The sequence below is a fragment of the Xiphias gladius genome, chromosome 4 (assembly GCF_016859285.1).
Source record: "Xiphias gladius isolate SHS-SW01 ecotype Sanya breed wild chromosome 4, ASM1685928v1, whole genome shotgun sequence".
Classification (NCBI taxonomy): domain Eukaryota; kingdom Metazoa; phylum Chordata; class Actinopteri; order Istiophoriformes; family Xiphiidae; genus Xiphias; species Xiphias gladius.
This window is the reverse complement of record NC_053403.1, coordinates 19,046,431-19,072,832: the sequence shown is the minus strand read 5'-3', so window position 1 is coordinate 19,072,832 and position 26,402 is coordinate 19,046,431. Positions and strand designations below refer to the sequence as shown.

Here is a 26,402-nt window from a genome sequence, read left to right as displayed (position 1 = left end):
TGGTGGGACAACTTTGCTAACACCATTGCTAAGATGTCCAATTTACACACCACAGGGTATTTCGCAAGCAACTTTGACTGACAAGCAGTCCTCCAAGACCTTTGTCCTCACCTATTCCCTAACAGGGAGAGAGGGCATGCCCAGATCCAGTAACTGTTTATTGAACGACTTTAGAAGTGTTAGGAGTGTGAGAAAGCAGTCGATGAGTCTACACCCTGACATGTAATTACTCATGAGATGACAACATCTTAAATGGGAGGGAGGGCGAAAAAAAAATCAATCATCGTTGAATTACTGTCACTGAGTGTCCTGCAAATTACCTCTGCAGAAGAGAAAAAGAAATTACCACGCATTCGATCCCCCAACCTCAGCTCTTTCCAAGAGAAGGGCAGACAGACATAAAAGGGAACAAACCTCAATGGGATCACTTTGATGGAATCCAAAGCTAAAAAGCTAGAGTTCTCTCTGTTGTTCATGGCTTAAACTGAGACGCAAACTGAACGGTCGTTTAGCAGTGATTTCTGAATGGAAGCTGGCTTCGGATAATAGATAATGACAAACCTATTAATAGAATGTTGAGAAAACAACCACTCAATACAGATGCAGAAGGCACTTAAAGATAATTATCAAAGTAGTAGGGGTTCAATTGCACTCCAAAATTACTGGCCATTAAAGATGGAAAATAGTTGAATTCTTGTGTAATATGGGGCTGAGATCAATAGGAACATGACAAAACTATCAAATTCAAATTCAAAGATGCTTTATTGGCATGATAGTTTCAAAAATAATGTTGCCAAACCATCAAAATATAATTTAGCCAAGTATATATATATATGTGTGTGTGTGTGTCTAGGTCATTCACTGTCCGTCAGTTTGTGGCATTTATCTCTGTGCAACAAAGCTGTTACATTTGACTGATCAGTGAGTGTTTGAGCACATGCAAGTGTGAATGTGTACGTGACAGAGACATCAATTGTGTACATGTGTGTGCCACATGTTATTGAGTTTCTCGGTATTTTCCAGCATTACTGTGGCTGAAACGCAGTTATGAAACTTGTCTGGATTTATCTGGTCAAAGAAAAGCGAAAGACAGCCAACGGCAAAAGAAAGCCAGAGACAGAAGAGATTAACATCACCTGTGCTGGCACTGAACCAAACCAAAACAGCGTGCCAGGTCAAGGCAGGAGAGGATGCTGTCCTGTCCTTGGAAAAGGCTTGTACCTAAGAGCTGTAGGGCTGCTGAGACATAGGGCTGAGTAGTGAAGGGGATCAACTCCTATTTGTTTGCTCCTTACTTTATGGGGAGCATCAGCATTTTTGCAGGGGGTTTTTTTTTGTTTTTTTTTAATCCAGTGTTTTATTTTAGCTAGTGATGCACAATTTTATTTCTGGACATGTTTCTGTTCACGTTAGCTACACATCTGGTAATGGTAATGTAACCTTAAACTTCAACATTTTTTATTTATTCTACATCTGTTTCTGTCCAATTATGTCTTGCTGCAATTGAACCTACGGCACAATTGTACTTCAGAGATGAATGAAGTTTCATATTATCTTTTGTCATCCCAACTTCCCCCTGTCTCAACTGCCACTTTCTGCCCATGTCGCTTCCCTGTGCATTTGCTGTATTTGACTAAGTGAAAGTGAAGAGTGGGTAACAACAAGGAAACAAAGGTGGTGCCTCCTAAGCTGGCTAACAAGGAGGCACAGATATCAAAGACCAGAAAAGCCAACTCAATTTAATGGACCGCTAAATAGAAGCAGCAGAGGATTTTTCCTTCCTTCTCTCTCTCTCACTCTCTTTCTCTCACTCTCTCACCTAGCTAGCTGAGTGGCACATCTCTGTTCCAAAAGAAGGGAGTGCCTGAGCCTCCAAAAGAAACTGGCTCCATTTGATGACCCTATTTTTATTCTGCTGCTCTGCTGCTTCTGCTGACCAGGGAATGAGAGATACAGGCAGGCAGCAGCTTTGTCTGGCCAGCAGGGCATCCATGGTTTCGGCCTCTATCCTCTCCTTGCTTGCCTACCAACCAAATGCCTCTTGGTGCCTTTCAATCCCTTTCCTGAAATGAACTGGCCAAATGTTGCACAGTTACTGCCGCTTGCAAGACAAAAGATTCTAGCTTGATGTGCTCCTCTCCTGTGGAGTCAGGCGTGAGGGCATGAGAGTAGTTTTTTGAGAAATGGTTTGCCATAGGAGCATAGTGTTAGCAAATAATGAAACTGCATGCCTCGTAGTCTTCTGAGATGTTCTCATTAAAACGACAGGAGAAAGTAAATCTTTTTGTATTAGTTTTTTCTTTTATTCTTGGTGGCGCCCCCCTGCTTTAAGATAAATAGGTGGTGTCCAGTGGTTTTAACACTATAATTTCATTCTACTTTTTTTTAGAATATCATCAGACAAAGGATTGAAAGGGACAGTACCTGTGGGAAAGTGCTCATTCACTGGCCAGTTGTCCACCTGCAAAGTGGCATTGCCCCCGTTCCTGGTGAATCGGACCAAATGGTATTTGCCATCGTTTACTGCTGTTGTTGTCTCCTTAACACTGATGTCCACTGTCCCAATGTTGAAAGTCACACCTACTTTGCCTTGCTCCTGGAGAAAGGACAAAGAGAAGAAGAGCAGAAATAGTTGGTGGTCTGATTTCAGCTTTTAGAAAATCCAGATCTTTCAATACAGTATTTTACTGAACTGGTAATTGCCATCAAATGCAGTGAGTGCTCCATCTCGAATGAGTGCAAGTCACATCAAATCTGTCACATCTGCCAAAGCTAGGCAAATTTGAAAATCTGAACTGCTACAGTACCAAAAATCCCCCTACATGTATTATTGTGCAGAAATGAATTAATTATACAATAAACTAACTGTGAAAAGTTCAATAAAGCTACATGGATGAATGCCCTCGGCTGGTGCTAATGGTGAACTACTCAGAGAACCTGTGGACGCTAGCGTGCTACGCTTCATTATACCACTGTAATGTGATGAAAATAGGCTGCCAGCAGAGATTGTAATGATGAGTAATGCTCCCTGCAGCCTGTCACTGCAAAACTGGCAGGACAGATGCCTTTTCTGCTGTGGTCCTTACAAACTATATGAATACCGTATGTTTTGTTCAGCTCCGAATGCTAAACCAGTTATTCCAAGTCCATAAACTGTGTTGCCTCTCCATCATTTCCTGACTCCTCTCCCCTTGACCCCACTAATTTTGATGAGCTGCTAGTGTGTTTTACTGTGACTGCTTGTGTATTCATGGACATGTAGGTATTACAAGCAAAAGGTTATAGAGGGGAGGCAGGGCTCGAGTGTGAGGGGATGGGGAAGCGCTGTGTTTTCTGTGTCATTTGTTTTAATCCCCCACAGGGAATCTCTCAGTGTAATTACCTACTTTAGAAGCCTGGAGAAGAGGGACTGTTTCTCATAACAAAACCAAAATTACGAAAGCCCGCACAGTAGGCAGACACATATTGTTAATTGATCAACTGAGACAATGGCCCTGCGTGGCTGAATGTTACAATGCAGACATTGATAATGTCAAGCTGAATTTAACAGTGCTCGTCAGCACAAAAGCACTGCAAGATTGCTACCACTTAAATGACACAACACTTAAACCTGCTGACCTCTATTGAATGTTACAGGCTCTTAATACTGTAGAAGAGCGCTTAATAAGGCCACGTATACTTAACACGGACCCTCATGCTTTTAAAATTGTCAAATATACCCCAGTTCTAAGAATATTATATTAGAATACTATACCACCAGATTATTATGGCAAGCTGCAGTGTACAGAAAAAATGAAATGTGTCATTTTACTGGTGCCGGCATGCCCTTAGACTTTTAGTTTTGTTCTCCAGCAACACATTTTGCTGAGTTAGTTTATTCTGAACTTTTGCTGTATTTATAAGAAGGAAAATTAAAACATTTGAGATCAATAAGGTACAAATATTAGCTTTTGTATTAAGTTTGTTCCTAAATTTCTACATTTTAAGTAGAGCACCTAGAAAACCTTGGAAGAAAGAAGACAGTCCTCTAAATTAGGATCCCATTTTTGTTTCTTAGCATTTGTTTTTAAGTGCAATTGGGTGTATACTTGTCTTGATATATGGTACAGTGCATCCACCACAGGTAATATTTCTCCAAGTTTTTTAAGGAAGTAGAAAGTTGCCCAAAGTATGCAGTAAAATGAGTATCCAATACCTCAGTCGTACTTACAGTTCAATCATCACTTGTCTGTTCATAAAAAGACATACAGCATGGCATTACAGTGTGCAGACCATAATGCAAGTAATGACAGAGCACCTCTCCTTTGTAACAGTCTCCAGCAAAGCTAATAATGGAAAAAGAATGTCACAAACATGAGAAAGCCATCTCCTAAAAGCCAAGGTAGAACTCAGAGTGGGAGTCAGACAAGCAGAATATCTGAATGCCCACTTAACGTCTCTGTTAGAGACGCTGTAAATGGGCTCTTAATTTAAGTAGTTGTCATTAAAACTTAGAGCAACAGACAAATGCATACAATAAAAGTGTGTGTGTGCAAGTGTACAGATGCACACGTTGATTATCTAGCAGCAAATACACATAATCCATGCACCTAGACAGGCTAAGGTAAGCACACACAAATATGTTGATGATTTAATGTGACAAGGCGATGTTCAGTGTGTGTGTTGTACTGTGAAAAATACTACTAAAGCATCCTGGCCCTCCTGACTAATGACAGGACCTTTCCCTGGTACGAAAAAACAACATGTCCGATGGCCTGTTCGCGTACAAAGCACAAACAGACACATCAGCACTAGTACATCCACTGTGACCTTCAGAGGCTCTGGCAGCCCTGGCTCTCCTGTGTAGTCCCATCAAAGCCACATCACCAAGTCATTAATACCAACAAACAAAGACAGATCGTCACCCCCCCTGGCCCTGGTACAAACAAACAACAAAAAAAAACAATTGTACACCTCTGTAACGGTTGCTGAGTGCTTCCGGGCAGTGTACAGAGGGAACTGTGTGTGGTAATGCTCTGCAATGGCAAAACCTCTCCCTCTTTTCTTCTTCCTCTGTACTACTCCTGTGGTCCAGCCACCCTCCCGTCTCCGCCACCCACCTGCCTGCCCACACCCAACACTGCAGCAATGTTTGATTGGCAGATCCAATTACATTTTTTATTGGCCTGTCGCTTGTGAGGCAGGAAGGCACTTCATTGTCTCCTGAGCAAAGGGGAATAGGGGCTATTGTTCTCTTATAGGAAAAGATGATGGCCACTATTCCAGGTGTAAATAAATGATGTGCGGAGAATCACTTCCAAATTTACACACACTTGAATGCAAACAGACATAAAAACACACACACACGCGCACACAAAGTGATAGAGTGTAACCTTGCACTAAGGAATCCTTGTTACAGTAACGTCACGTGGCAAAAAAACACAAACTAGTGTCCAAACATTCAATCAGTCGCCCTCACTAACTCTATAAAAAACACTAAAATATGAAACTACAGTACGGAAAGTGCTAATTTGCTAGTATGATATGCTAACACCCTTTTTCATAGTCTAACATGCCCCCACACCGTCAATTTAATCCCAATCACGAACACAAAAAGTTTTTTTTACCGCTACAGGAATAGAATGAGATTATGCTGGCAGTTTGTTTGTGCGTCACTTAAGTGTACAGTATGTGTTGGCATGTTGTGTTCATGCTCGTTGTAACTAAGACTGATAAATGTAATTCCAGCAAGCAGCAACCCCCCCTCTTCTGCTGCACGCTGGCCCAGGCTTGGCACAAGGAGCTCCAGAGGTCCCACATGTACTGGCACACACTGACATCAGTAATCAAGCCCGCTGCAATCCAGTTCAAGGCTGATCAATGTATCCAACACATGGAACAACCCGGGAAGAGTGAAAGAGAGAATCACTAAAAGCAGTGGTGGACGATCCTGCAGACAGCCATCACAGCCCTTAGCAGGCAGCTGCTGTACAGGGCACGAGCCGCTCAAAATAAGCCCCATCCCGAGCTCGCTGAATGGTCATTCTGTTAAGACACAGCCCCCAGACAGATACATACATTTGGAAGAAATTTTATGGAGGTGGGATGGGTTGAATTAGCAAATTTGGCTATGCTGGAGATAAGAAAAAAGCTGACAAAAGACATATGGATACAGAGAAAGAAATGAATGAATTTATGCAGTTATGTGCCAGAAATCTTCTATAAGAAGATGTGCATTGAAATCCATTTAAGGTCAAAGAATGTTAGTCATCAATCAAAACTGGATCATGGAAGCAGTAGAAGTAGAATCAATAGAGTGGAGACGCTAGGACAACATGAGACAAACTGGAGTATTGCACCTGGCCTTCACAGTGCCAAAGCCATTTACCGTCAGTAATTGACATAGATAACTCATATATGGTACAGTGATTTGTAGCTGTCTGTTCTTGTGCATATCACGCTCTAGAGTCAGAAATTTGCTAAAGGGTAGGATGTTAGAGGCTGTTGAGGAGAGGTCTGTGTGTGTGCTGGCCTTTAATGAAATTCATTTCTTCATGTATGGAATGTACTGACAACTCGACAGGCCCCAGGCTAGGCAAGAGCCTGTCATATTTTTCTTTGGTCTTGAAATTGAAATTGAAAATGTTATTGGTGAAAGTGAAAGCCTTTAGTACAGAAAGAATGTCTTTATTTATGAAATAAATAAAATGGATAAGCCCTACGAAGCAAATATATAAGATTTACAACTAAACAAGTATGAAAATTCATCCACAGACTGTATTTTCACACACCTGCCTCAATCTGAAAATTATGACCTGAAAAGAGCCAGTTCACCCAAATTACAAAAAAACAATCTAATAAAAAAAATGTCAACGAAACACATTAAAAGACTAAAACTATTGGTGGTTGCCAGCAAGTATTTTCTCTATATCTAAATAATGATGTAGCTCATTCCTCTTTGCCCAACACTATTAAAAACACATCAATGAGCAACACTGTTGCACTAATTGACATGTCCCTTCATTAAAATGAACATGGGCATTGCAGTTTATTTTGACTCAGTCCCTCATTTATGGCAAGAGGACACCGACCACTGTTGTCATAAGTAGTCTCTAGAGCAAAAAATGTGTATTAAACCGCCAATGGAAATAGTTCGCTAGAAATGCTTTACTTAATCCTGCTTCAGTAATGTGTGCTAAAAAAAACTACAGTGCCCAGCTGTTTTAGGAAAGCAATCAAACTTTTTTAAACATGAAACGATACATTTGTGAACCATTTTTAAGGATATACGTCTTCAATGGTACCAATCGACAGCCACAGACAGGGTGGGGAAGTCAAAAAGTATTGAGAGACAGACTAATGGGTTGGTGATGTTGGTATTTTCATGGGATTTGTTGACCATAAGAAAAATATTTATCATACCTGCATTATCCTTTAATTTGTGGTCTACACAGCGCTGAATAGGTACATTTAAAAACTTGAAAAAGAATGTCTTACTAAAAACAATGTCATTGTTACTCTGGATAGTCCACAGAACACACTCTCAGGAGGTTTCATAGGGCTATTTCTTTGATAGAAAGTTGTTTCTATCAACCTGGCACAGAGAGTTCTGTAGATTACACAGAATAACAAGGCCAATAATTATAAAAAGAGTAGTTATGACTTTTGAATGTAGTTTTTCAATTCACCTCCATTGTATTGGTGTGTCAGCAGAAATCTCAGAGACAGAGGCAAATTATCTACATGGCTAGATATCACAATTGTTTAGTATAGACATGTTTTCTTATAATTTGAATGAACCGACTAATAAAGCATGTATACTGTCTGGTTCTTTATGAAAAGGGACATAAAGTCTTGAAAAAGAAAGAAGAGGGAGATATATAATGTCATGAATAACGCACAATTTGATATACATGCAGCTGCTCATAGCAGTTATGCATACGTAGTGCTGCTGACAGACAAGGACCACAAAAAGATACTAATTTTGTAAAGATAAACTCTACAGTGGGACTGAATAAAACACTGCAGACAGTTTTACTTTCTCATATTAGACGCAGGGGCTGCAGAGTTCAGGGTTCCTGGCTTCACACAGTGACAGTCTTAATACAATATTAAAATAAACATTCCTCTGAAAACTGTAAAATTCCATTAATCATTCATTAGCTCAAATGTTCATTCAGACATTCATAATTGGCTGCAGAGCTGTTGTGAGAGGCGATGTGGAAGGATACAAGGCACAGAGGCCTGGTGCATCTGAAATATTGATTACACCTAAAAGAACCCAGAGGTCTAACACAGGCTGTATTTCACACCTGAGAGAGCTAGGAACAGCTTCATCGAATGGACAGGAACAAAATGGCTTCCACCTCTCTTTACTTAGTGCTACTGTAGGTAATTGGTGCGGTAATACCAGTGAGTCCATTAACTAATTGGTTAATGCCCAGTAGTGCCAGCCTAGACTGAAGAGGAAGAGTCATTGCATTTTTAATATAAACACAAGCAGGAGCGTTGTTGGCGAAGGCAGTGGCTTTGACTCCTGCGCTCGGCTTCAATGTCAAACTCTGAGCCTCGCTCTTTGATCCTCTGCTGCAGAATATGAATCGTGCAGGGTCAGCCTTATCAATTATTTACACCCACTCTTTCTCTATTTCCTGTTTGTCCGCTCTTGTGACTGTAACTTGCCCTGACACTAATGGCGGATGGCCTGGTGGAAAACATTTATCAATGTTACTGCAGAGTCCTCTCCAGCTCTATACTATCACTTTCAACCTTTTGGAACTTAGAGTACTGACATTGCACTGATCCTAATCATCACTACTTTAGTACTTTAGATACTTTACTGCATGTGTCTTGGCTGCATTATCTCAGGTAAGTCACTGTCCCTGAAGGAACCTTTGGTTGCTGCATCCAACAATGTCATCAAACCTGTATCTAATTTTAAGCACTATAGACCAGTGTTTACTATATTTTCACTGAATAAATGTTTTATTCCGGAAAACAATCTTCTATCAGCCAATCAGGATGGTGAACTCTGTCCTCCTCTTTGTAATACACTGATGTACAAAACGTATTCAATAAATTAAAATTTATTTCATAATTTTCCTTACATTGTGACACACTTTAATTATTGTTATTAATTTCACTCAAGCCTTTTAGCACAGCTTCAAGAGTATGACACCTGCATTTTACTTCCCATACCTGTATTGTATAAGCTTGCAACAAATTATGATATTTTGTTATTTAAATATTTCCACATTTAAGAAATTTGGATTGTTTATTTTATTTTATTCTTTTTATACTCCAGACTTTTAAGCTATTCATTACTGTAAGTTTTGACACAAACAGTATGGCTGATGAAAAATACAACAAGCAGTACCTATCCGTTATTCATCTTCTGTATAACTATGAACCTTGCTATATATAAAACAAATATATAACCAAATATTACTTCGCCACAACATGTTATTATAGATTGCAATAATAAAAAAATACCATTTATAGAGTGCTCATCCGTGAGTGTTGTGCCATCTCTATTTATACTATCCAGCTGAAGTCATTCTAATATACTGCATAATTGCAAGTCTGCTAAAGTGTGGTAAAACTACAGCCAGGGATTTTCATCTGCCTGACCTGCTGCTAAACTACTTAATTTGCACCATTACAAAGCAGGGTGCACTGACAACCAACATCATCAAATCAGGCAGTATGCAAGAGCAACAGGCCTCAGTTGCCTGCATATTCGCACACACACACACACACACACACTCTCAACATTGCCATGGTGGTATTAATACTCAGCTTGGACTGATGTTTTGTAACAGCTGTTAAGAAGGTGCTGGACATAAATCTTAACTTTGACTTAATTTACTCGCTGGGGCTTCAGATGTGATTCCTTTTACTCATTTTAGCTTTGTTCCAGCGTCCGTTAAAGAAAAAGCAGGGTTTGCGTGACCTCACACTGCGCTGTGTTGGGCCACATGGTCCTCGCATGCCAGGGGGCTCATTTAAACAAAAAAGGGCCAATGAATGGGATTTGTGCTACATGGAATAATATGCTGTGAAAGTCTATTAGGGACTAGGCTAATGAAACTGAAACAGCTTGGTGATCAAATTAGAATCTGTTCGGCAGATATTTAATTTAATGTGCTACTGAATTCAAGCACTTTCTGTTTGGTAGCCCCAGAATGAAACCACTGCACAATAAATCAAGCAGGGAGACTATTCATCCTACAATCTCTCCTCCCCTTATTTTTCTGAAATGAACAAGTCTCTAATGTCTGTATTTGCAAAAAGCCTACCCTTTCTGCTACACTTCATGAAAAAAAAAGAGACTAAAGTGTTTCAGTAAAAATAGATGGAAAAAAGTAAAGAGATACCAGTGTACCACAAAAAAAATTACAAAGAGACTTTATCTTTGACCTTTGATTGTGTTTTCCCATAGAGAATACCTTCAGTCACAAAAACATGCATTGCTACAGCTGCTGGGCAAAGAGTCGTGGGATGAAAATATTTGAATAGGCACACAAGCTTGTTTGAAGAGCTGCACTCTGTATCTTGCACTCATGTATCTTTACCATGTCTGGGCTAATATGCAAAGCAAAACCCAACTGGGAGAAAGGGAAAGAGAGAGAGGAAAATTACAAGAAAAAAAGCAGCAGCTATTTCAGATGGCTGCACATCATACAAAATGACAAAATGGATGGTAATTATTGGAGATACAAATTCTAAACAGGAGGGGAAGCCTTACAGACTCTTTCTAATAAAATATGGTGGACATAGTTACCCTCCTGTATTATGTGTGGCAGCCATGAACATGTCTTTGAACACTGAGCAAAGCTTGGACACAAGCTCATTGAGTGAGAAAAAAGGAGAGACAAAGACATGGAGAAAGAGAGATAGAGATAGGCAGCTTCTCATCTATGTGTTTATATACAGTAAAAATACTATTATGGACAAGCACTTCCAGGCACAAACAGACAGGCTGATGAATGTAAACACACAATTGTGCATGTGAACGTACACAAATAGACACAGGTTGTTTTTTTCATTTTGTCACTGCCCCTGTTTGCCCAATGTTGTCTCTGCACACTGCATTAAAATGAGAAGTTCTTACACCCACATGCCTAGGAACAGGTGTTAAAATGCTAATGCTAACGGCTGGCATCTAAAGTAGACAGTGTTCTGATCCCTCGCCGGCTATGTCAGGTCTAGATTGTGGAGGCTGAAGCAAAGGAAAAGAGGGGAGGGGTGCTGGTTCCCAAACACAGGTGATGATAGAGGCAGAAAAAAAGGGCCTCCTCTGTTCTACACCAGCGGGTGGGGGGGGGTATTTGCCAACTTGGGTGCCAAAGCTAGTTGGATTGCCCCAAAAACTGCTGGCAGCAGAGGGGTGGGTGGTCTGTTGCCAAGGGTAACCTGCCTGGGATCAAGACTCTACCCTCCACCTCGCCTGCTGAGGTGTCAGGGATAAAGGCAGAGAGAAAGGAATGGAAAGAGAGAGAAAAAACTTACAGGATGAAAGTGAATGTGTAAAAAAAAATACATGAGAAGAGAGAGGCTATGAGGAGAGGAGGAAAGAGAGGGCTGCAGAGAAATGATTAACTGAGAATAGAGTGCATTAGACATCCCAATCCCAACCACAGTCCTTTTTTCCTTCCTCCATTTCTCTGTATTTGATAGTCGTTTTATTTTGATTTGAGATTCATTTAGTTTCAAATCCACCAAGTCCCTCTGATAATATCAGTTTGTGGGTCGCTCCTTCCCACTAATCATTGAAGACATAGATTGCTGCTGTTTAAATTTGCACCAATTGCGGTTTAATTGCTTAAATTTGGAGAGATTATGATTTGGTAAGAATATAGTGTGTTGCTGTAAACACTGTTGTAATGGAGATATATTAGTGGGGCTTGTAAAAATATGTAAAAAACAATACCTGTACAACCAACATAGTAAACCGAACAGATCATGTTTACATCACAGCCATTTGTCATCTTTCAGTAGTGATGGAAAGTATCTAAGCACATTTACTCAAGTACTGTACTTAAGTACAATTTTGAGGCACTTGTACTTTCCTCTAGTATTTCCATTTTATGGTACTTTTTTCAGAGGGAAATGCTGTACTTTTTAATCCACTACATTTATTTGACAATTGTAGTTACTTCTGAGATTAAGATTTTACACAAAAATGTACAATAAGTTTATGAAATACAATGAATTATTAAAGATCAAACCAGTTGATCCCCATCTTTTTGGCTAGTGTGTCTACTTTGGGCCCTTTGTCACCATTCAGATGTTTATGAGTTATTAGCAGTTTCACCAAGAGACAATTCCTCTAAACTTCCCAGACAGTCTCATTAAAGTATCTTCTTAGGGCGCAAAGAGGAAAAATTATCCAATATTTTCCAAAAAAAAAAAATTGAGAACAGGCCCTAAAATTAATACAAAATTGTGTAGAAGAACATTTTGTTTTTTATTCCTTCCCACTCAATTAATCATTTAGCAACCCATCAGATTTATCTTGTGAACCCTTGGAGACTATACTACCAAGCTGTATATAAAGAAGTTAAAGCAAGCTCCACCTTTACCAGCTAAAAACATAAAATGCTACTTATGAATTGATGCATTAGAATTAACAATCTATCAAGGTAATATATAATTATATATCTGTTACGATGGACATTTTTTTGCAGAACCAGTACTTTTTCTTTTGATGTTTTAAGCACATTTTGTTGATAGTACAATTTTTTAGTATGATTTCAATGCAGGACTTTTACATGTAACACAGCATTTAACAGTAAACAGCAAACTAATGTATTGGTACTTTAACTCAAGCAAAGGATCTGATCACTTCTTCCAGTGCTCTTTTTCAGTGAGAATCATGTATCTTTACCTGGAGGCCTCTCGCTGTACACTGCACTGCAACCTCAGACAGATCTAATCTAACGTATAAATGAATACCTGAATGGACATAATGCAGCATTGGAATCAAAACTCTCCTGCAGTGATGGCTCAGAAGCCACACTGGGCAGCATATGCCATCTCTGTGAGCATAGCTGTCATGTCAGCTTGATACTGGTCAACGGTCCTGGTCTCACTTTGCATTTATTCATTTCAAATTCATGACCACATCCGGTGCATTAGAGATGTGTTAAATCAACCAGAACTGCACCAAACTCCCTGGAATGCATAAAAAGATGATGAGCTCTGATGATTGATCACCGGCACGACGGCGTGGCTGGTATTGTTTTCACTTGTGAGTCTGAACATTAGTGTGCGTGCGTGTGCGTGCGTGTGTGCGTGTGTCATCATGGCAAAATGTGGTACAGGAGACACCTTCTGTAGTGGAAACTACCACAGAGGCGGTTTTGAGTAATTCGGAAGGTGGTTATAGGTCTGTCTGACTGTCTGTCTGTGGACATATTTCGTCACCACGATAAAGTCACAACAGTGCAAGATACAGTTACAAACTTTACCGGTCTGTAGTTGAGACCGAAATGAAGGCCGAGTTCGAAGATGGGTGTGGTCTGACCTATGAGTATCGAGTACTCATGTAATAATGTAGTAAGTACTGAATACTCATGGGTCATAACGTCAACATATTGCCGGGTGGTGCAGCTGGTCTATTCCCATTTGCAAGATGGTCCCTAGTTAAAGATGTTTTTGAAGCAACTCTTTGACCAATTATTAGGCTTTATCCTAAAGTACGGAGTAATATTGTATTTAAGTTATCAAGGGGTAATGAATACAGTATTGAATAAATGAGATAAGATAATTGTTTTCAGCGAAAAGTGAAAATTGGTAGAAGGTTACACAAGGTTTTTTTTTTAGATAAGTCAAGCTAACAGACCCCCTGCTGCTAAACAGCGTGGAGTATCTCAGCATCTCTCTAAAAATGTCACTGCCATTTAGAGCTACTTAAATGTATGTTTTGAGACTGAGAGATGATAACGACTGAGGGCACAGAGGAGAAAGAAAGTAAGCAAGAATGAAGAAAAAAACAAACAACAGTAGCCGTATTCAGGAATAGAAAATATGGAGACAGAGAAAGGGGAGCACTAAAATGGAGACATGAATAGCCAGCACCTTAAATGGCTGAATAAACAGGAGGAAATCTAGGTCGGTCCGTCTCTCCCACTTCATGGAACGTTGAGACAAGTGCCCTACTTCTTGAATGCTTTGGACACTTTCAGGACAAGCTGTCGTCAAACCAAGTCTCTATAGTCTCTATAGTTCTGAATATGTCAAAGCAATGAGGCCTGTCTGAAAAAGATCATGAAGTAATATTTAAACTACCTAATAATAGTAAATTTGCATTTATGTCTACTTACATCCCCCCTGTGTGCTTTTCCTTCCTTGTCAATTATTCTTCAAAATAATTTTTCCCTGCTTTTTCGAAAAGGCATTATTTTCATGAAATTAATTGGTCCAAAAGTAATTCCGCACCAGTCATTTTTAAAAGCAATTTTCTTTTCCATAATATGAAATTGCTAAAAGATAAGTGCATATCAAAGGCTCAGCAGATAGCACTCATTGCGGCTCTCCTCTCTCACAATTAACAAGGGTGCCTGCAGAGAGGAGGCATGAAATCTAGGTGACTGGAATGCAAGGGGATGCCAATGTAATTCTGAGAAAGGCTATTAACGTTAATCGGGGCTCCCAATGATTTATTATAACAATGACTCCTTGTATGTTGGGAGCTGTGCATGCATGCTGATACGTGTCACCTGATGTAAGCATGTCAGAGTACACGATCAAAGAAGCTGATGTTTTTATTATCGTGCTTTTATCTGGCTTTTTAGGATTCTAATTGCATGGGTGGGAAAATTGTGATGGGTGTTGATAAATGCAACAGAAGCCTTTGCAAACATAAGTGATGGGATGCCAAATCCTGTGTGGGCTTGCATGAATTTTCTCCACGCTCTAACAGTATGAATGTGTCAGAAAGAGACATACAGATATAGATGGGTTTGTAGGCACATATATATCTTTATCTTTTTCTATATAGAGATAACTATATAGAGATTCACAGAGGGCAGGGAATAGCGAGCCAAAGAGTGTGACAAATATATTTTCTATCTTGCAAGACAGTGGGAGGTTGTTTTTAAATGTCACAGTGACTCTCATGGTCTGTGTGCCTGTGTCGCTGCTCCCAAACAAGACTGCAGAAGACTGATTGCTGCGTCACACACAGACAAAAAAGCACACATACAAGCAAACCCACATATTCAGACTCGGCCACCTTGACTGCTTGAAAGTATTCGGAAGCATTGCGTGCATACTGAAGGCTGGAAGAGGTGGAAACAAGCACATACACTCTGATATATCAATTTTGACGTGTGTGAGAGAAGGTAAACTTTAGCAAAAGGGCTATCCTCATCTGGAATAGGTTTTCTTTTAAATACAAAGTCAAATTTTCCTTCCAAATTTGACCATTTGGCTTGAAGTTGGCTTGTTTTTTTAAAGACTTATCTGCAGAAAAAGAGACAAAGAGCAGTTCAGCCCAACAAAAACACATATAACTGCAGAGACTTTCAAAGTCAGTTTTACTTAGCTAATGCAGTGACTGCACCATACTCCATGGAATTAGGAGAAATAGAAAGCTTGTTCATGCATGTGTAGTATCTCAATTAAAAGCCAAAAACAAACAGGTGACTAATAATTCATACGGCTAGTCCAGCCCTCCCTTAAAACCTAAACAATCGTCAACACAGTGAAGGACAGAGAGACTGAGAGAAAGAGAATAAAAACAACATCTCCTGCTGCTTCCTTCCCCATCTGTTTTCCACACTAGAGCAAACATTACTCTATTCACGCTCTTTTTTCACCTCCTTGCTCCCATGCCCCACTAACAAAATCGCCCACCCACTACTATCTTCCTCTTCTCCCACCAAAGCTGTACAGAAACGGGGTGCTGCTTCCTTTCTCCGTGCCAGATGCTGTGGAGACTCACACAGTGGGTGTCCATCATTTCGGGCTCGCTGTTGGTTGAGTTTATCTGTCATAGAAGGCATCCCTACACTGTCGTTCCTGAAGGAAGATTAGACACACTGCACTCACTCTCTCTACCACTATCTGTTTACCTCTCTCTCCATGTCTCCCATGCTTTTCTGTTGCTCACTCTCTCCATCAACACCACCTCTCTCTAGCCGTAACTGTCTCTGTCCTCTATCTCATTCTCTCTACCTCCTTCCTTCCTTTTGCTCCTGCTATTTGTCAGTGTGCGCTCCACTAAGCCAGGACTGTGAACAGGTTACGGTAGTAGAGAGGGGAGGTCCACCAGGATCATCCATGCAAGGCACAGATGGGCCTCCTTGTCCATTCAGCAAGACTGTTAACACAGGTTATAGCATAAAAATGCATATGATGTATTTCAATCCCTCCTTTCTGTTGGAGCTGACAGCTAAGCTTGTGCACTACTGTCAGATAATGCTTTGTGTCATGTCACAAATACATGGCTGTCACTGTCAACATTCATCATTTTTTTCTCATCAGTTGCCAGTGAGTTGGGGGACAGATTTCTACAAAACATTTGCAAAATTTAACCATTTAGGTTTTCAAAAAACAACTTGTCAAAAAACTTAGACTCCAGGAAGTTAGAAAATAATTGCACAAATATCAAAAGCCCACAGTATCCATACAGTAGCTATAAAGTCTGGGGGCACAATCAAATAAACTAAAGCCAAAACAAGGTCTAATCTCATCCCTGCCAGCACTGCAGAAGACATTTTTCATAGTGAATTTTATAATTAGAGTGTTATCCAACTTGTGCCAACCCCCGAGTGGCAGCATTGGCATACAAGAGGAGAAAGCCCCTTGGAGGCTTTTCCGAGCAAAAGGCATATGTAATGAGTCATGAGGTCCCTCTTCGCTCCAAATGACATTAATTGCTTTCCAGGCAGAAGCCTGCTAGAAAACACATGCGCAGGTTGGGGGAATTCAACACCATGAACACTGCAAAACAGCCAAATCAATTTTTTTCTAAAATTTGTGCAATTGCATCATGTGTATGTCAAGAACATACTTCTTATAATGAATACTGTATTTTTCAGTAAATCTGCCAAGTGAATGAGCGGGTTAAACCATCAAAAAAGTCAAGAAAAGCATGTTTTTTTTCATTCTTGTCTTTGGCCAGTCTGGCATGTTCCAACAAGATGTGAATGAATTAAAGATAATGTGGGAAGAATAAATTAACCACGTGTTCTTCAGCCTTCAAACCAATTTAATCAAAGGGGTCTTGTGAAAGTCGGAGAGGGGAGGGAGGGGAGGCTCTGGTGGCTCAAGCTCATCCATGTCCATTGTCTTAACATGTCATCTTTGTCATACTCACACTGTTATGTTATGGCCCTCTAGATCTTCCAGAGAACAGGACCAACGGGTGTAATCAAGCAAGGACTGTTTTACACAGACACAGACACAGACACACACACACAGACACACACAGACACACACACACAGACACACACACACACACACACACACACACACACACACACACAGGCAAACACACACACACGCTTTCCGAAAATAGTATTTTTTTAATTAGACCCTACCGCCTTGTAGATGCTCACTCCACCTCCACAACCCCAGTTTGTAACAGCAGAATTTCTGTTATGAATTTGAAATAACCCTGATGACATCACTATGACACAATCAGAGTTAGTTTCTCAGATGAGAAAATCAGAGTTTTTTTAAGAGTGGTTACAGCTCCTCCAGAGCCACAAGTAAACTGACTTTTATGTTTGATGTTTGTTTCAGTGGAGTTCCCCTTTAGTAATTTCCTAGGAGTCTCTTGGAAAGAACTTTGATACTATTTGTAGGGAAAACAGACTAAATGTTCTTAGACGGTACACACTGCAAGTACACATTGCAAATAAACACTTATTTCTTTGAGCTAAGTTTAAGAAAGTTTACATATAGATGTAGGGATTATATAAAAGTTACGTTGTTGGTTTATAAATGATTGTTGATTTGAATTGCCTAAAACCTTGATGACTGTATACCTGACAGAGATCCATTTAAAACCAGGTAAGTATTCATGCATTTGTTCAACTTATATATTTGTCCGATTTTATTCTTGCCTGAAAATTATAACTAAACAAATGTTCAGCTGTGTCAAGATGTGTCCTGACTTTGGTTTACACCATCAACTCGTAAGAAGGTGCACCAGTTGAATACTGTGTCTATTCTTCCTGCAATTGCCCTTTCCAAGAGTCTCTCTAAGAAATTGAGGTTATAAATCAGTTTCTTTCTGATTAGAAGGAAATTATAGGACCTGTAAGATAAAACATTACCTCTCTGTTTTCTGCTGCGATTTTACCAAATTCAATTCCTACATGTTACTTTGAGAAAGTGCCAATGCAGGTACACTGGAATTAAAATGAAAAAAATATAGGGTAAATACTCCACCAGAAAATAATTGTCAGAATGCAGTGGGATCACGTATTGATTAAATATGATAGTTCAAACTACAGGAGTAGATATTTTCTTCCATTTTCTTTTGATTTAACTGATCCTTTCCCCTTGCAAAAACTATGAACCAGCCAGAAAAAGCTCTAATCAATCAACACACATGCATACACATCTCAAAGGCACATAATGTATGTCATCAGGTTAAAAATTGGTTGACTTGGGCGCCCAATCAGACCTGATTCAATTGGGGTCTGTGGCCACTTTGGACTCAGCTTTGACCTGAAAGGAAATGTGATGTGTCTATGCGTGTGTGTTCCTGCTGAGGCACAGAAGGAGTACTTTGCAGAATTGGAGTTCCCATAAAAAATAGGAAATATGTTTTTTTTTTCCACAATAGAGACAGAGGAAATGGCTGAGGGCAATGGAAGAGCAGAACAAGAGATGTGGAGATGGAAGACTTAACTGTCACGTCCTTGGCCATCTGCCCCACTGCCTGCTCGGAATGCTTGAGAATCAATAAAACTCAGAGATACACTCAGTGCTTATAATAATTCTATATAGGAGCCAGCCAGTAGGAAATATCTTTTATCCCTATAGATTGGTTTTCTGATGATCCCAGCTTCATAAAAAAGTGATATGGTCTTTTTGTCTCCTTGTCAATAGAGCTTTGTCATGGTGGGACTCAATAATGGGAGGCTTAAATAAATAGAAACTGCACTTGGTAAAATGCACAGGTACTCACTTTCACATTTTCACTCAATCTGTGAAGGAGCCTCGCACTTAAATTTGATCCCCTCTCATTTTTAGAGAGAGAGAAAAGAAACAACTTCTTGCTTCCCCCCCTTTTTTTTTTGCCAGCGGGCGCTTAATCCTCCATGAATAAATTTGCAGTGGGTACATATTTGTATGTATGTGTGTGTTTGTGAGTGAGCCAATCTGCCACACTGTTGCTGATACTGATGGCAGAAGATTTTTTCTCTTGCCTTCTTTCCACTAGATTTATATTCTAATGTTGACGTTTATCACTTCAGCAGGCCCGCAATTCCTCATCTCCCCTTCTTGTCCATAATCCGAAAGGGAGTCAATTTGCTCAAATGTGAATCTCTTTCTTTTATTTGGCTTTACCCCTCCCCTCCCTCTCTCTCCATCTCTGTCTTCCTATCTGCCTCTTTGTCCTGTGGCGGCTCAGGTGAGAGACGGCAGAGGAGCAGAGAGTGGCTGTAATAGAGTAAGGCCGAGCCTTGCGGGAGGATTTAGGAGAAACCTAGGCACCTAGTCTTCTGTGTGAGATACACCTCAATCGATTCCAAATCCCTCTGATCTTTCATTAGGTGCTCGTCGCAAGCTGTCCCGCTCATCACTCAAGCACACATAGCATAGCATCTGGAGCTGGGTAAATAGAGGAAATTATAAAATGATACCGCTGCTGACTGAAGTGAGGCACTTTGATCTCGGAGAGCATCTGTCTCCATCTAAGACAGTGCAGCTACTTAAAGTAAGAGTCACAGTATGTGTAGTTAGGACAAGTGTTGTGCAGATACTAAAGTTGATACGGTGAATGTGTTAGGAAACAGTCCAATATTTGCTGTCTTTTAGCTGTTTTTGGTCTCTACCAACTTCTGAGGAAAATATCTGGCTCTTTACCTTTGGTGCTAAGCAGGCAGTATCATGGAAAAAAGCTGCCTACACTTACCAAATTAGTAAAGTTGCTGGCTGTAAAACCAAAACAATGAGCTGAAATATGTTAAAATGTTTCTGCTGTTGGCTGATAATTCTCTGTCAGACTGTCACTATGTCTTTCACACTGGATTGCCGAACGGGCCATCCAGGCCAAAAAGAGACAAAAAATTACCACAAAGAGACACAAAATAACTACAAACGTCTTTTAGCGTGGGGGGTTCTACAAAGGAGGGGCTGGGGCTTTGTACCTGTGTGTGCCCTTGGCTTCAACCAGGAGCTTTAGTACAGTTGTTTTTCGCACTGCAGCTGAAATCGGACCACTGACTGACCCCCTACCATTGCCCAATCTAACCTTTAGTATGAAAACAATAGTATTGTGTCACTATAGAAGAAAAAGAGAGAAGAGAGAGATAAAAAAGGAGCAAGAGAGAAGAGGGACAATATTGGTGGCTGGGGGTGGGTGGTTTCAGAGTGAGACAGTAAGGCAACAAATAATTTGGAATTCACAGCCAATGTGCTTGTGTGCTGTGAGACCTATCTGAGCCAAGTTTGTCTCTGATCCTGCTCTGAATTCTGAAACACTCACATCTCTCTATCTCCCTCCTCAACTCCTATCCTCCCACCTCCTCTTCTTATTCTATTTTTTTTCTTTTTCATTCAGCCTCTTGTATTTATTCTACTTTTGGATGTACAGAATGGTCCTCCTCCTTCTGTCTCTACCTCACTCTGACAATGGGATTCATGTGCTATCATGAAACTGAGAAAACATGAGCATCCCCGAGGGGAGTGGCTGTCAGAGAGCAAAGTAAGGAGAGGGAGGCACACTGTTTGTTGTTTTTCATTGAACTCGTCATCTTAATCCATGAAATATACTGTACATTGCTGAGGCCAGGGCTAAGGCCAGGGACCACATGGGTACATTGTAATAATGTTACTCTGTTTGTCCAGTTTGAGCGGTTATTACTTCCTGTTGCTCTTCTGAAATAGGGGTAGGAGGGCGATGTGGTGTATTTGTATATATGTGTGTGTGTGTCAGAGGGTCTGCTACATAACCTGTTCCCCCTCCGAAGTGCCTCTGGTTGACATGACTGACTGAGAGGCAGATGTCCCTGAAGAGCCCTTGTATCATGAATATTGGAGTGTCAGTGCCAGTATAAAATGGTTACAATTTGTTGAAGGAGCCTGTGGAAATGTGTGTGTGTTTATATATGTATATGGCCATTGCGGAAATTGAGAGAATAACTCAGAGTGAGTGGGTGGGTGTGTATGAGAGCCAGAGAGGCAGAAATAAAGAGTGCAAGTGCTTGTGTTACATATGTTTGTGTGTATACATCTATGTGCTGTCTGAGAAAATACATGAATCCAAAAAGGCTTTTGGTGTAATGTAATGTGTCTTTGCATCTTTTTCTGTGTTTTCAGTCAAAGTGAAGGCACCTGCTGAAGTTTTTAATTATTAATAACCACTGGCACCAAACTCTCAACCTCTTCTTTGATTATTCTGTGTCATCTCCTGAATGTCAGTGACATTACTACCAGAGGAGCAAATAAGTTTATAAGTTGATTTGATAAGTTTAAATCAACACTCAAAAACATATTTTTTCTGTAATATTCAATAGTGAGATTTCATTCTTTTTTGTGAGTACAGACATTTTACTGAAAATTTTCTGGGAGTTACTTTATGATCAAGCATTGTTCCTAAAGATTTAATAAAACAAAATCCTATAACAACGTCAAAATTAGTGAATTACAATTATTAAATATAAAATATTAACTCATCTACCATTGCAAGTCATTTATATTCTTAAAACATTACTCTCAAGGTATTGTAGAAGCTCAACCTTTGCAAAATAACAAAAGAGAAAGAGAAACTCTCACTTTAAAAAACAAGTAAAACTTAAATCATGGTCCCAGGGGCCCTTTAAGTCCCAGGTTTAAAGCATGATAGTTGGTGGTAATTAATTAATTGCAAATTTGTTTTGCAATTAATTTGCACCACTTAAGTATAACATCAATTTAAGTGGGTCCTGCATTATTAGCTTATCTTGTGGCAATGTGTTGTTGAGGGGTACTATATAGGAATCTAGTAAAAAGACTTACATCGTGGATATTCCTAAATAGAGTAGTGTTTAATAAAACTGTCACAAATTAATTGACACACAGAAAAAGTGAGGCCAAGTAGCATTATTGCAGCACAGGAGCTAGGGGATCACTGATCCAAAAAATAACTGCCCATTAAGCAGATTGGGTATATTTCAGATGTGACTGATCAAGTTTCTTTGTCAGTGTCATCAGATAATTCAGTGTTTCTGTAATCAGTTAATTCATTCATTCATTAAAACCGCAGTTTTTAGTGCCATAGTGCCAGGACTCATTATCTTATACATACAAATTATTCCAGTGGGCTTGTTTTGAGACTGTCCCCCCAAGAACGACAGCTTCAGTCATTTTAGCAAGTATCCCAAAATGTCACATGCTTACACTGAAGTGACAAAGCCCTCTAGTGGTCATTCACTTTACCATTTACACCTGTGCTTTTCCTACAGTGATACGTCAAAATGTCTTCTATGTAAAAGGAGAATCACAATGAGCTATACAGATTTTAAATTCAAGAAAAAGAGGGTTACGGATTGGTACTTGGTATTGGTTGATACCCAGAAATTAAGTAATGGAATCTGTAGTGGGAGAGAAAAAGTTGGATTTGTGCATCCTTATAGGAGTGCTGTTTAGTTCTCTGTACATAACTTAAATGAAGGAAATGTGGAGGCAAAATGGTGCGTACAAAATGCACAGTTGTGGGTTGGGAGTGGGAATGTCAAACAGCAAATTTCTTGTCTTAAGGTCCCCTAACACATTTATGCAGCCATGACTACAAAAACATCAGCAAACAGCACAAACATCAGCAACATTTGCCACCGCTGATTAAAAGCAAAAGAATCTAGTTTTAAATGTTTCCAAATTAAAAAGACATCCATGAAAGACGGCTAAATTGTCAAGCTAATTCTGACTTTAATGTAAAATATAACTTGTCTGATTTTTATACCACTCATAGACCAAACACAACCTTAAAATTACAAATAAAAACAAACATTTAATATTCCTTACGATCATATAGTGTTTCACAGCTTTTCATGTAATTACCTACTGTAGCATGTAAAGGTTTACCTTGCACACACATGTACACTCACCATCTGGTAGCTAGTATGCCAGTTCAGCTCAGCCTGCTGTGAAAAAGTCACCCCCAGGGAAGGTATAGTGCTAATAATCTGATATTAAATATTGATAACATTTATTTGTTGGTACGTTTAACAATCATGTATCAGGTGAAATAATAAAGCTTGTTGTGTCACTAGGAAAATCTGAATAATAAAGCAGTGGAGATAAAAATGACTGCTGTTCAGCTTCTGAAAAATACTTATCAACAAAGTTACAATAATGATGACCGCATGTACTGCATGCAACTAGTTGTGAAAACAGCTGCAGGCATATTTCTCAGCTTTTTATTTCCGTGGGGGGAATCAAATGTAGGAGGTTAGGAAGTACAAGTCAAATAAGTAGCTGTGAAGTTATCAGAGGCCATGAGCCATAACCGTGATAATATCTATCTTTCCCTGCCGAGGTAGGGAAACTTGATAGAAGCAATACATTTCTGGCCATATACATGCTGATGCACACAGGTACACCTCAAACACCTAACATTAGGTCTGCTAGAAGGACGTAAGAGCAGGAGGGTAGATGGGGGAAACAGACACTGTTAGACATAAACACAAAGAGACAGTAAAGAAACTGATGGATGGATGGTGAGAGAAAAGAGTGACAAACAGAATGAATAATGTATCTGTACTCCTGCATTAATACATTAAAATATACATGCATTTGTGTATTTATGAATGTAATGTAGGAAAGGATGATGCAAAAATGGATACAGCATAGTCTTTGTAATGCAGCATTTACAATCCACAGCCACTCATCTCGTTCCACGTCTGAGTGTCTGTACTAGGGTCTCAATTATCCAAAAGCCGCACCTTTTCTCTCCATGAATTAGCATAAGGAGGAAACTCAAGTGGGTAATGGAAGTCTGTGTGCTGTCACTGCATTCAAAAACATGAGCCTGATTGGTTGTCAATGTATGTTGTTTGAGAGCGAGTTAAGACTTAAAATATCTCCAGGGATGGAGATGAAAGTGTGAGAGCGCGTGTTGTAAATGTGACGGCTGAGGTCAGAGGAAAAATACGCGCGTGTTAAGACACTGGAGCATCTGTCCATCCAGCCGGGAGAAGTTTTATGAAGACAGTTAATATTATCACCAAGAAATGTGCTTTTATTTCCATGTAAAAAACAAGTACTAACCATAAAAATGTGACTACTAATGTGGTTTATGAGTGAAATTTAATTTTTTTTAACACCTTCTAACACCTAAAGATTTATCACTTTAAATAGTTTATGCCAGTGTCCTTTATGCAGTTTCTTTAAGGTTGCCTAATTAATTGTCCTGTCTTGTCTGTTTGTGGTAACTGCTCTTGTAATTACATGAAAAATTTTCTACCTGTGTTTATCATGTAGTAGATGATATTCTGAAGGATTTCTCTCACTCTGTCCATGTGTGTTTATGTCTGTTACATCTTGGGTATTCTTCAACTGCAGTCAAGTGCAGTCTCTGGTGATAGACTGTGTGAGTCACAACAGGCAAATTTAGCCCGCCCCTTAAAGTTTTTCTGTCATGGATTTAAACATACATACACAAACTTTAATGTGTACGTACCCCACATACACACACATATTACTACTAATCACTGCAGTACTGCCACAAGCCCCTCTCTTTGACTTGTCTTTCATAAAAAGTCACCTGTGAAACAAATATTTTTGATATTTGTTTTCCACGCAACTTTAGGTTAATATCTTAGCATTAGATAATATTTTCCTATATGCAACATGAAGCACAAGGTGTTCCCTGACAAGGATCATCGTCTGGTATTCATTCTGCATTCAGAAATCAAATGAACTTGTAAATGAAATACCAGCAACAACAATATGTTGTGCTCACCTACGTAAATTACTTGAAATTGCCCCTCAGTTTTCAACCAAGCATGCAGTTGTTCTTAGCAGTTAAAATGTAAACGCTACAATCAGCATTTTAATTAATGATTACCAAACAAGCCGTAAGCTAATCACAGAGAGGAGGGAGAGCAGATAATGAAGAAAGTAAAGAGAGAGGAGTAAGGAGGCAGGCAGTGATTAGGTCTTGCTTAAAAATGTTTGTTTTTCTCTTCACTCTTTATGCAAGAAAAATCTGAGAGTAAAACTATAGAGGTTATTTTCCTTTTTGTTGACTCTACAACCTCATATATTAAGCTGTTTAAGACATTATAGTGTGCCTATCTAGACTTTAGTGTGCTGATTCTCAAGCAGTGACCTAATAATTGCAAAGGCTAAGGTAAGGGCCCTGGGCCTGATAAGACCTTTGGTTAGATATATATCCAGAATCGACAGGCTTAATGCCTTTAACCTTTTCCTCCAGTTTCATCGCTAAATGCAAAATGCTGACAGTCAAAACCTGACATCTGTCATTAACAGTTATTATCTAATGACATTTCAGTGAAGTCTGGAATATCTGCTAATTTAATAGCATATAGACCACACATAAAACTTGAAGAGGCAGCAAACTTGTTCTGAAAATTAGATAATACCCACAATATGGGTAGAGCAAGTATTTCCACAACTGCAAAACTGGAGAGTAATAAAGTCTAATGTGGGGCAAATTATAATGTATTATCCAGATAACAACAACAAACACTGGCAGGTTAAGCAGTGGTTTATTTGCCTGAAGTTGCAACCAAATCCACCAGTCTAAAAGGTAAATATTCACTCAAGGTCTAATGAATTATTTACTCTTTACCTGTGGCAAAAAGTCTGGCTTTCTTCATTTGGTTTCTGGTCAATAACAGTGTAATTGTGGTAAAAGGGAACTTTGTAGTGCTAGGACTTTTGCCAAGTATTTTATTGTTTAGGGCTATAATTGTTAATATTGAATGATACCCACTTTGTTTGTACACCCGTGACCGTCAATAAATCATTTGAAATATTGGCAGTGTAATGTTACCCATGCAATACAAAACACACCCTTACACTATATTCAGAACATGCTGCTTATCTGGATGAACTGGTAAAATTTCCAGTTGCTTTTGTCTATTAATAAATTCATTAGCGCCATGAGACTGGCGGAATGAAGACATTTGCTGCCCAACGACTCGCAGCCAAATTATTAGAGATACCCTGCTTGGCTAGCTATGCTGTAATATCTAAAAAGCAGAATTAAAAAATGCATTCCTTTTCCTTCC

General features: G+C 39.5%; 1 protein-coding gene across 2 annotated transcripts in view; it reads right to left on the bottom strand.

The window, feature by feature from the left end:
• Nucleotides 1-26,402, bottom strand: part of nrxn3b (neurexin 3b) — a 270,387-nt gene that overhangs the window by 39,927 nt on the left and 204,058 nt on the right. For both annotated transcript variants that reach the window (XM_040125526.1, XM_040125524.1), the window contains one exon: nt 2,425-2,596. In XM_040125526.1, the coding sequence (XP_039981460.1) occupies nt 2,425-2,596 (172 nt within the window). The remainder of the gene's footprint in view (nt 1-2,424; nt 2,597-26,402) is intronic.